The sequence below is a fragment of the Mobula hypostoma genome, chromosome 9 (assembly GCF_963921235.1).
Source record: "Mobula hypostoma chromosome 9, sMobHyp1.1, whole genome shotgun sequence".
NCBI classification, from domain to species: domain Eukaryota; kingdom Metazoa; phylum Chordata; class Chondrichthyes; order Myliobatiformes; family Myliobatidae; genus Mobula; species Mobula hypostoma.
In genome coordinates this window covers 143,815,315-143,828,032 of record NC_086105.1, presented here as the reverse complement: position 1 = coordinate 143,828,032, position 12,718 = coordinate 143,815,315, and the positions used below count along the sequence as shown (strand labels likewise).

Below are 12,718 nucleotides of genomic sequence, written 5' to 3'. Positions count from 1 at the left end.
CTCATAAAACTATGCAACCCCCCTCCCAGTTTTGAACTCCCCTCCCATGCAGAAAAGATTCTACCATCCACCTAATCTACTGTTCTCATCCATCAAATTGTGAAGCATGTAGAACAGCTGCTGGCTGTATAGAAGTGCACAATCAGGGATTTGATCTTTTAAATCAAAACCTAAAAAAAAAGTTGTGCTCTGTGCCAACCCTCAAAAGATAAGCTCCACCTCACATATCTTTCAGCCATGATTATATGTTTTTCTTGGCCTAGTGATTATGTGTTCCGTGCAGCAGAGGAACCACCATTTCATGGTTTCTGCCTCCCTGTACCCATAAAACCAATCAAGTTTTCATCCAGATGTTCTCTTCACCCATTCTTTAAAGGAATATGAGGAATGGGAGCAGGAGTCGGCCACCTAGCCAAATGAACCTCCTCCAACATTCAATAAGTTTTTGGCTGATCTGACCCTGTACTCAGTTTCACCTACCTGCCTTTTCCCCATGACCCTCAATTCCCCTACTATGCAAAAATCTATCTAACTGTGCCTTAAATGTATTTAATGAGGTTCCCTCTACTGCTTCCTGGGCAGAGACTTCCATGGTCACGTATAGTGATTAATCGACACAAGGTTTGTTAAACAGCAAGCATTAAAGTGCACTTCAACCATAAGGAAAGCAAACCAGCATTTTTGCTTTCTTAAGAGGTTAAGGCTTGTCATCAAATAACTCTAACAAACTTCTAAGGATGTTCTGTTGAAAGCATACTGACTGCTTCATTGTTTGGTATGGCAATTCGAATGCAAAGGAACATAAGAAGCTGCAGAGAGTAGTGGACACTGTCATTAGCACATCCCTCCCCATCAGTGATCGTACCTTCAGGAGGTGTTGCCTCAAGAAGGCAACATCTTATCAAAGATCCCATTAAGCAGGGCCAAGTCATCTACTCACAGCCACCTTTGGGCAGGAGGTACAGAAGCCTGAAGTTCCTTGCCACCAGGCTGAGGAACAGCTACTTCTCTACAACTATTCTGTTCTTGAACCAAACGACCAAACCCTGATCACTATGGTATAAAAGTTTTTCTTCTGAGCCCTTCTTATCTGACGCTGTTACTAGTAAGTTGTTCATTACACCTGTGCATATGTATACTTGTACAGATATACAGTACTGTGCAAAAAAGACACATATATTTATCACTAGGATGCCTAAGACCTTTGCACAGTACTGTAGTAATTTTATGTATTGCACTGTAATGCGACCACAAAAAAATTCATCACATGTGAGCGAAAATAAACCTGATTTTGATATGTGTCTCTATTGTGGACTAAGAGTAGGAAGGGAGCAGGGGGACAGGCATCATGGTTGGAAAAGGGGAGGGGAGCGGAGAAGGAGCAGGAAACACCAGAGAGACATTCTGTAATGATCAATAAACCAATTGTTTGGAATCAATTGACCTTGTGTCACAAGGCTGGGTGTGTCTGCCCCTGGTCCTCCTCCTCTGCCACCTGTCCCACACACCCCTTGCCATTCCCTACTTCTGTTATCCCGCCAGATTTACAAACTCACTCTCCGCTTCACATTGACAAATATAGTACTGTACAAAAGTCTTGGGTACCCTGAACACCCTAAACCTGACTTCAATTTATTTGGAACACAATTATAAAAAGTGAACCCTTCAACCTCATAGGGCACCATTAACTAGGGGTTGTAAAGTTACCTTGTTGAGAGCCACACTCACAAAATACTGGAGGAACTCAGCAGGCCAGGCAGCATCTATGGAAACTAATAAACAGTTGACATTTCAGGCCAAGATTGGGGAAGATGCTAGAATAAAAAGGTGAGGTAAGGGGAAGAGGGCAAGCTAGAAGGTGATGGGGGAAGCAAGGTTGGTGGGGGAGGGGGATGAAGTAAGATGCTGGGAGTTGATAGGTGGAAAATGCAAAGGGTTGGAGAAGAAGAAATCTGATAGGGGAAAAGAGTGGACCATGGGGGAGAGGAAAGGAAGAGAGGCACCAGGGGGAGGTGATAGACAGGTGAGGAGAAGAAGTAAAAAGCCAGAGTGGAGAATAGAAGAGCTTTTCTTGTTTACTTTTTAGGTTTTTTTACATGAACTGTTCATCTTAATGGTTGTAATTAAAAGTATGGGACACCACAAGTCGAGTAAAATCTTCATGCTTTGCAATGGAGTCTTTAGTTATATCCATCACCCAGATATTGTGAAGTATCCAAATGGGGAAGGTCTTTCACCTTGTCTAGTTTCAAGTGGCTACTTGAGAGGACATTTTAAGATAACTGGTGCCAGATCGGGTGAACGGGAATACATTGGAGGTTTCAAGATTCAAATTTATTTATTGGGTGTACATTGAAACACAGTAAAATGCATTGTTTGTGTTCATAACCAACAGACCTGAGGGTGTGCTGGGGGCAGCCCATAAACAATTCTGAATTCTGAATGTGAAATGTTCCTAAAGTAATTATGGAATATATCGCTCATGTTGGATCGTGGTAAAGGGTTGCAAAAAATGATAAACTTCCATCCAAGTTGCATGATGCTTGTTGATCTGTAGAAGAATTGATAAATACCAGAAATAGTCTTTGTGAGCCTACGTGTCAGTTCATTTTACTGAACTGCTAGTTTGCTGGACTCTTGGTGAACCTGAAATATCTTCTTAGCGCCAAAATTTAGAACAGTGGATGACTCCCTTGCTGACCTTCTGTTTCCATATAAGCTTTTCACAGCCTGCGGAGTAACTTAGAAAAAAAATAAACTAAATTATCTAAGAAGAGCTGCATGCTCAAAATTGGAAGACGATATTTAATAACTTTTATATCCCTGCAAAATATAACTGTTTGGCAAGATTAATTTCTCTCTTAATGAGAAAAGCCACTCAGCTGTACAAATAAAATCAGACAAATTTCTCCCTAACCCACTGAACCTCACCTTGTCATGTTATTTTGGAGGAAATGCAGTGCCTTCCCACCCACATCTCTTTAAAATTAAAAAATTCCACATTCACAAGTTATTACTCCTGCCTCAGTTTCTCATTGCTCACCACAGTGTCTTCTGTTTTGCTTCAGGCATTTCAGTAGCTACCTGGAGACGCTTGTAAGAGATATTTTGGTGCCTAATCTGCTGTGGCACGCTGGGAGGACAGCAGCTGCGGTCCGCACAACTGCTGTATCCTGTCTGTGGGCTCTGCTGCATAGCAAGATGATTACACTGGAACAGGTAAATCTCAAGAGGGTCAAAGATTCTAAAACAAGCCAGCTCAAAATCAGAAAAATATTAAATTCTCAAACAAAGCTCTTGTCGATCTCCCTATTAATTTCACAAAGTTAGCATGGTAATAATTTCAAATATGCGGGCATTTGTGTGGATTTTTGTGTCATAAGTCGAAGTAGGAAGCAGCAGGTAATGACTCTAATGAGGCTACACATAAAAACGATGGAGGAACTCAACAGGCCAGGCAGCCTGTATGGGGGCTGAGACCCTTCATCAGGACTGACTTGCGAAGTTCCTCCAGCATTTTGTATGTGTTGCTCCAGATTTCCAGCATCTGCAGAATCTCTTGTGTCAGTGATTCTAATGGGACCTTTTTATTTCATCTTGCTCTAATTTTTAATGATTGCTACATTCCTGGTCAGCTAGGTATGCTTCTTGCATGTTTCCTCTCCCTGTCTCCCCTCCCTTCCTTTCTGCTGCCCTGCCTTATGTATTTTTGCTGTCTTAAGTTCCTGTAATTTTCCACCACCGCCACCTTCTACCTCCCTTTCTTATTACTGTAAGATTCAAAATTTGAAAAAAAAGCTTCTCTAAACCTCTGATGCTTGTGTAAAATAGTATGTAAATAATATCTATTCCTATATGGTTGTCAGTTTTGTGTTATCGTTCACATCTTAGTTACAAAAAACAGTGAATGAATTACATATTTTTTTAGAAAGTGCTCTCCTGCACACACCTGTAATTCTACTAATGGAAGAAGATTGCAGAAGTCCTTTTTAGTGGATTTTTTTTTTTAGTTGTCTTAAAATAAGTTGTTCTGTTGCATTAAGTTTATGAGAAAGGTCTTGTGTAATTGTTCTGTGGCCAGGTTTATTTTCTGCAATTCTTGTGCACTGAACACAATCTCTTTCAGTTTAATTCTCACATTAAGCCATGTCCTACACTAAACATTAAAATATTAAAACTTACCTCCACATATAATCTAACCAGGAGATCCAGAAGCTTATGAACTAATATCGGATCTGGAGATATTGATTCTGAAGTTCTTAGAGAAGTGGAGCTTAGAAAAATAGAGGGCTATGGGTAACCCTAGGTAATTTCTAAGGTAAAGACATGCTTGGCACAGCTTTGTAGGCCAAAGGACCTGTATTGTGCTGTAGGTTTTCTATGTTTTTTCAGAACTCAGGAATGAGACATAAAATTAGCAGTTACATTATATTAACTTTAAAGGCATCCGTTAGTCTTGCGAGACCGTGGATCTGCGCCTGGAAAGTCTTCACTCTCCAGGGCGCAGGCCTGGGCAAGGTTGTATGGAAGACCAGCAGTTGCCCATGCTGCAAGTCTCTCCTCTCCACAACACCAATGTTGTCCAAGGGAAGGGCATTAGGACCCATACAACTTGGCACCAGTGTCGTCGCAGAGCAATGTGTGATTAAGTGCCTTGCTCAATGACACAACACGTTGCCTCGGCTGGGGTTCGAACTCCCGACCGTTAGGTCGCTAGTCCAATGCCTTAACCACTTGGCCACGTGCCCACTTTATATTAACTATTACAAGAACAAACTAACAGCTGGTGGTGTCGTGGCATCCACACCAGACTTTGAGGTGAATGGTCCCCAGCTGAAGTCCAACCAGCTCCTTGCACACTTTCTATCCATGCTGGGTTGAGCATCAAGCTACAACTCGGCCTCATAAAAAAACACTAAAATCCTGTTGAAATGGCAAAAATACTACTGAATACACCACAAGGAATGAACAAGGAAAAGAAAAAAAGAAAATAACTTGATTTTCTCATTGTCAAAATAGAAATAAACACCATTCCAGTAATAACAATTAATGTATGGAATAACCAGATTCAAGTGGTGTGACACCTGCTGCAAAAAAACGGAGAAGGTTGTAGAAATGCACAGAATCATCTACATTTTTATCACTGGAAATTTAACTGAACAATTACATGTATGTAGGTGATTATATACAAATTATATGCAAACATAGGAAAGATAAACTACAAGGAAAATACTAGAAAAATAACCCTTCTGCACTCTAATCCAACATCATCAATGCAAAGCTCCAGAATGCCTCAAAGAAAAAGAAATGGCCATGTAGGCACCTGAAGGCTGAGTCTAGCAGAAAGCCTGTGACCTACAGAGCAGGTGATAGACGGAAAGAGTGCAGGAAATCCAATGGCATGGCGGCAGCCTTAACATGAGTGGATCCTTCCATGTTGCTAGGACCATCTAAGGTGCAAATTTCAAAGGCACCATTGCATGGAGAGGCAAAGCTGAGATGAGCTTATCAGGAGCACAGGTAGTTAGCATCTGCTGGAGGAATTTGGCATGACTCTGTTCTTGATGTGACTCCATTCTTTAGGTATCCAGTGAGCTGGAGCTCACTGACAAATAATTGAAAAACCTATTGATAAGACAATTAAAAATCAACAAGGCCTTAGGAACAGATAGTGTGCCTGTTGAGGTCCTCAAACGTAGTGGGAGGAAATTTCAGTCATGAATTGATAACCTTATTGCTGATCTCAAAGAAAATGAAAGCATTCCAGGGGATTTTAGATTTGCTGTCATCATGAATATCTTCAAGAAAGGAGATAGGTCCGATTGATGTAATTACAGAAAGACCCCACTTCAACTTGCCACAGGGAATGTCTTAGCAGGGGTCATCCTCACCTGCTTCCGCCCTTTTGTGAAAGAGCTACTGCCCAAAATGTAGTGTGGATTCTGTCCGACTATGTGTAGCGTGGGTGTGATCTGCCAGTGAAATGTTTGAGGACAAACAGCAACTACATCCCTCTTCAACCTTGCTGAAATGAACTATGGAGCAACCCCTCAGATTTGGCTGTTTGCAAAAATGTTTCCACGATCTAGATCCAGTCTCAGTGCAGAACTACGTAGACAAAGACCATGTCACTGCTCCTGCACGTCCTTTGGTCATTCTTGTCACACTGCCGCACCTCGCCTCCAGCTTTCTTTACGCTGGAGTACATCTACACAACTATTGGTAAAATTCAACTTAAGGAGCATCCAATCAGGAACCAAGGCCACTCCAACCACAGTGGTCAAGATGCAGCATGCAGGAGAAGTTTGCCGATATTTGAGATCGATTGCTGATCTTATATACTTGCACTTAAAACAACACAAAAGGATGGTATTCTGCCCATTGGATGCATGCTAGATCACCACCTTAGGAACAATTTCATCGGTCCCATTCCCCTATTTCCCTTCTAATTTTCTTCTTCCTTTGCAACTTGTTTCTCCTCCCAAATGCCCATCGACCTCCTTGGATTTTATTTGCCATTTCACTGACACCACGAGGTCATTTACAGTGATCAATAAACCTAATGGTATATTTTTGGGATGTGAGTGGAAACCAAGCAAGGCCTAGATAGAGTGGACGTGAAGAGGATGTTTCCTGTAGTGGGGAAGTCTAGGACCAGAGGCCACAGCCTCCCAATAAAAGGAAATCCCTTTAGAACAGAGTTGAGGATTTTCTTTAGCCAAAGAGGAGCGAATCTCTGGAATTCATTGTCACAGATGGTTGTGGAGGTCAAGTCATTGGGTATATTTAAAAGGGAGGTTGATAGATTCCTGATTAGTATGGATGTCAAAGTTTACATGGAGAAGGCAGTAGAATGGGGTTGAGAGGGTTAATAGATCATCCATGATGGAATGGTGGAGCAGACTTCATGGGCTAAATGGCCTGATTCTGCTCATATGTCTGATGGTCTTATTATCAAAGTATGTGTATGTTACCATACACTACCTCGAGATGATGATACAGGTTCTCATCCATACTGCTCTCTGACCATAAAATATGGAATGTTTCCCACTTCTTCAGAGCTGCCTCTCAGTGAAGACAGGCATCGCTAATGAATTAGCACCTCAGGCAGCCTTGGCCCGTCTGCGAGAAATTGTCTTTGAAGATCAAGACTTCAAACCTCGCATGAAACTCACAGTCTACCAGGCACTAAACCATGCTCTCTGCTCCATCCCCTGAAAATTCCAGAATAACATTACTATGGTACACTCCCAAAAACATCTCGCCTCAATGCTGAGCTGACTCCACAACCTATAGGCTCACTTTCAAGATGCATGTTCTCAATATGATTTATTTACTTCTTTTATTATTATTGGCACAATTTGCCTTCTTTTGCACATTGGATGTTTGTCAGTCTTTGTTTATGTACAGTTTTTCATAAATTTTATTGTATTTCTTTATTTTCCTGTGAAAGCCTGCAAGAAAATGAATCGCAGGGTGGTAGATGGTAACATATGCATACTTTGATAATAAATTTACTTTCTCTTTGAACCAACTGTCAGAGCAGGAGTTTGGAAATATGTATTTTATGATAGCAACGAAGCATTTTGAATCGAAATACCAGTCCAAAATGATCATCATCACTTGATATTAGTCTTCCTTGTTTGAACATTTCTATTACACTGTGGTGTAGATAATGATCTATTGAATGTGAAGCAAACCATAAGGCATTTAAAGTAAAGCCTGAGTGTAGAAAACATTTTAAGTAGGGTTACATTCAGATACCTAAACCACATTGCAATTTAATTAAATTCTTGGCATAGATTAAGCAATAAACACAGCTTTACGAGCATGAAGCATTAGGCAGTTCAAATCTGCTTCTGTTAATTAAGATCATGCCTGACCTTTAACCACAAGGCCACTTTTCTACATATCTCTTGATTCAAAGGATTCAAAGTACATTTATTATCAAAGTATGTATGCAGTGTACAACTCTGAGATTCGTCTTCCCACAGACAGCCACAAGACAAAGAACTATGGAACTATAGGCAACTATGGAAATATATCTAACAATATATTGATTTCTTTCTTAGTATATTCAGTAACTGAGTAGGCATGGGCCTCATACATACTGAATCAAAAGACTCATTATGGTCTGGGTGAAAGCAATCTTTTCTCATCTCCTTTCTTATTTTGAGACACTCCAGCCAGGGAAAACATCAACTCTACATGAACCCCTTTGAGAAAGACCGGAATTGGGGAAACACTATTACAAGAAAACCATCTGAGGGAAGTCTAGATTGGGTGCAGAGTTTAGTAATCAGTGACCATTCTTTTAAACATTTCTTCCTCATATCTCATAATCATGGAATGAATACAGCACAGTAGGAGGCCATGCAGTGCAGTGTGTGAAAGTTGTCAATTAATTCAACACCATATTCTTCCTTCAATGGCTTGCCTTTCTTTTTACCCAATTCCCTCAATATATCTGATTTTGCAACCTACCAGGCAACACATTCCAGACAGCTCTGAATTTTCTCCTTTGCTTCTTCTCTTGGTCACCTGATATCTGTGTACTTAACCCTCCTATTACTGAAGGTTAACACCATCAGCTCACACCTCTATCAGCCCAACCTTCAGTGATGTAATTTTATTAATTTTTGTTTTATTAACATTCTAATATTTATGTAGCACCATAATTTCATTTTTGTATTAAAATAGTTGCATCATAGATTATTTAATTAATTCATAACCATAAGTTGATATCGAACCGTTTTGATAATTATCTGTGATGATCTATGTGAAAGATTTTAGGTCCACATAAAAGATATTCTGCAAATGCTGGAAATCCAGAGTAGCGAACACAAAATGGCTGGCAACCCTCAGCAGTATCTATGGAGAAGAATAAAGTCTTTCAGGCAAAAATAAAGGATTTCGGCTGAAGCACCAACTCTTAATTCCTCTCCATAGCTGCTGTCTGACTTGTTGAATTCCTCCAGCATTAATTATGATGTGAACTGTATTACTTTATGAATGTCACATATACAGTGAAAAACAGTTCTTGCATATTGTTCATACAGGTCAGATCATTACACAGTACATAGAGATAGAACATGGTGAAACAATAATAATGCAAAATGAAGTACAACAGCTACAGAGAAAGGGCAGTGCAGGTAAAGAGTAAGGTGCAAGATCATAACAAGGTAGATTGTGAATTCAAGAATCCAACTAGGGGATTATTTAAAAGTCTTATAACAGTGGGATAGAAGCTATCCCTGAGCCTGGTGGTACATGCTTTCAGGCTTTTGTATCTTCTGCCCGACGGAAGAGGGAAGAGAGAGACAATGTCCAGGATTTAATGCTGGCTGCTTTAATGAGGCAATGAGAAGTTAATGCAGTTTTTACTGTTTTATTTTGCTAACTACAACAGATCGGCTCTGTGTAATCAATCACTGTCTCAAGTCTAATTTTTCTTTGTGCCCTTCCAAAGTCTTTTTGAAAATTATTTCTTCTTCTTCTTAAGCCCATCACCCCTAAAGGGGCAAAGGCCTCTGACAGCAGCTCACTGGAGTCCTCTGCCCTGGGCCATTCCTTCAGTCTTTCAAGGTGTAGCCCATCGAAGACCCTTCCTCTCCCAAGGATGAGGTCTTTGCAGTTTCTTTTGGCATTCCAGTAGTGCTAGGTTTTTATGGGATAGGATTGTCAGCCCCATGCCAAAACCACCTCCTTTCACAGCCCAGCTTGCAATCATCCATGGTAGAGTTGCAAATTATATACTTAATGCTTTTCTGTATAAAATTGCCCCTTTTATTTTGCTAACCAAGCTTTATCTTCACTGTGAGTACAATTGCAATCCTGTAGGACCAAACCTGTGAACAGAAAACAATAAAAGAAACCTTCATATTGTTACGTACCCCGTAACTGGGTTGCCAAACCAGCAGAAATGGATCACTCAGTTGGAGTCTGGAGTACTAGAACTAAGAAAGTTTTATTAAAGAAACAAGCAACACAGTAATCGAAAGGATAATAAATGCAACAGTTCAGTGATGATAAACACACATGTGCACAGAATTAAGATAACAGCATCAATCAAGCTCTATCGTTGTCTAGGGGTAAATGACCAATTTCAAAATGACTCCAAGTTCAGTCCAGTTTAGTAGTTCAGTTCGCAGTAATCGTTGTCATGGCGATGGACAAGGTGGGGAAGAGAGACATAGAATAGGAACAACTCATCATTCAGCACAGCTTCACTCACAGACCAGCGAGATGGCTCACAAACAGCATTTGGGCGGGTCCTTGGTGATGTCACCTGAGGTCACCGACTGTGACCCCTCCTCCAGATGCGGTCGATCCTCTGCAGTGAACCCGGCACCCAGGCAAGGGCGGACACACACCGGGTTCCCGCTGATCGTACCTTTCCACCCTGTGCGTTGTCCGGTTCTTCTCACCACTCGTGAGAGGCGCACCGCTTCCAGGGTCTCGTTACCTCGGGTGGCGTGTGTGTCTGTCTTAGCGAACCTGTCCCTTTTTATCCCCCTGCTGGGGTATCGCCTGTCCATCACTTCAAACAGTTCAGGGTTCAAAGGGGGGGAGCCGCTCCAGACAGCTCTTCCTCCCACATCCCTTCATTACACATCTCCAGACGCTGCTCCATTGTTCCTTATCTCTCCTTCCCCTGAGGGCAGGTGGCAGACCAACTGCTGATGCCACTGATGCTAGCCCAGGCCAGCAAACATCTTAATTTTATGTGTATTCTCGTAACAATATATACAAGAATATTAACATAGCTTTCAGTATATTTTTTAAATAGTAAGCATTTTGGAAAGTGAAGGTAAGTATGGTTGAGAAAGGGGTGTATCAGGCAAGGTGTTTTACAATTGTAAGGGGCTATAATGATCCATTCTGACTGGCCAGGTCTAGCCAGTAATACCACAAGGAGCCTCATCTTATCGATATGTTTCTTTCACATGGTTTCACAATGTTTGTGACATTATTGCAACTTAAGTCTACCCTCTCCTATCAGATTCCCCCTTCTCCAGCCCTTTATCTCTTACACCAATCAACTTCCCAACTCTTTACTTCATCCGTGGCCCTCTCCCAGTTTCACCTATCACCTACCACGTTGTCCTTCTTCCTCCCCTGCCTCCACCTTCTTACTCTGAACTCACCTTTTTTTTTCCAGTCCTGATGAAGGGTCTCAGCCTGAAAAATTCACTTTTGCATAGATGCTGCCTGGCCTGCTGAGTTCCTCCAGTGTTTTGTGTGTGTAACTTTCATTTGTAGTTAGCAGGATTGTGTGAGAAATCAGGTTGACTGCAATTTTCCTTTGCTTGCAATTATTCAATAGGCCCTTGGATTATATGAAGACTTGATGCCAAAAGTGATTGCGGCCCTGGATGAAGATTCCAGAATGAGTCGGCTGCTGGCTTGTCGTGCCATAAGTGCCATTTTAAAAGTTTGTGGGAATCAGGTGGATCCTGAGGAGCTAAATAAGTTGTATCCAGGTGGTGTATTTATCAGAATCAGAATCTTGCTCTCTTTTTCCACTGCTTATTTTGATATATATGTCTTATTGTGGAATACGTGGGTTTTCTCCGGGTACTCTGGTTTCCTCCCACCTACCAATTGCTAAGTTAATTGGTCATTGAAAATTGTTCTGTGATTAGGCTCGGTTAAAATTGGGGGTTGTTAGACAGTGTGGTCTGAAGGGCCAGAGGTACTATACTGTGCAGTATCGCGAGAGAATAAATAAATAAGAAAAATTCATTGGGGGAGAAAAAGACTTTATTTACTTAAGTTTTTTCAATATAAATTCAGTGAGACTGAATCTTATTCTGTATCTCAAATTTTTGGGTAGTGATTTGTGACTTCTGTCAGACCAAAGACCTGTTACCCAAATGGCCATAAATGGGGATCTCCTGTATTCCTGAAAATAGACATTTTTAAAAATATTTCAGATTAGTTAAATCCTGGCTTTTTAAAATGAAGGAAACTATAATGGCTTGTGTAGGTTGCCCTATAAGTCATATCTTTGAATATTGTCACAAAAATCTACACACAGTGACCAGTTTATTTGCTATCTCCTCTACCAGATAAAGTGGCCATTGAGTGTATGTTCATGTCCTCTGCTGCTGTAACCCATCCATTTCAGTGTTCAATATGTTGTGCATTCAGAGATGTTATACTGCACACCACTGTTGTAATGCGTGGTCATTTGAGTTACTGTCTCCTTCCCGACGGTTTGAACCAGTCTGGTCATTCTCCTCTGATATCTCATTAACAAAGCATTTTTGCCCACAGAACTGCTGCTCACTGGATGACTTGTTTTGTTTTTCATACCATTCCCTATAAACTCTAGAGACTAGTATGTTGTATGAAAATCCCAGGAGATCAACAGTTTTTGAGATACTCAAATCACCCTGTCAAGCACCAACAATCATTCCACAGTCAAAGTCACTTGGATCACATATCTTCCCTATTCTGATGTTTGGTCTGGATATCAACTGAACCTCTTGACTATGTCTGCATACTTTTATGTATGAGTTGCTGCCACATGATTTACTGATTAGTTATTCGCAGATATAGATTAGATTCAACTTTATTGTCATTGTGCCGTGTACAGATACAAAGCCAATGAAATGCAGTTAGCCTCTGACCATAAATGCAAAGAATAATGTCATTTACAAAATAACTGCGAATAAAAAGCAAGTGCTACAGCACACAAATATAAAAGTACTGA

The 12,718-nt window shown here is 40.9% G+C and overlaps 1 protein-coding gene across 3 annotated transcripts in view; it reads left to right on the top strand.

The window, feature by feature from the left end:
• LOC134351410 (dynein axonemal assembly factor 5-like) overlaps nucleotides 1-12,718 on the top strand; it is a 188,856-nt gene that overhangs the window by 154,666 nt on the left and 21,472 nt on the right. For all 3 annotated transcript variants that reach the window (XM_063057511.1, XM_063057510.1, XM_063057512.1), the window contains exons 10-11: nucleotides 3,069-3,219; nucleotides 11,327-11,483. In XM_063057511.1, the coding sequence (XP_062913581.1) occupies nucleotides 3,069-3,219; nucleotides 11,327-11,483 (308 nt within the window). The remainder of the gene's footprint in view (nucleotides 1-3,068; nucleotides 3,220-11,326; nucleotides 11,484-12,718) is intronic.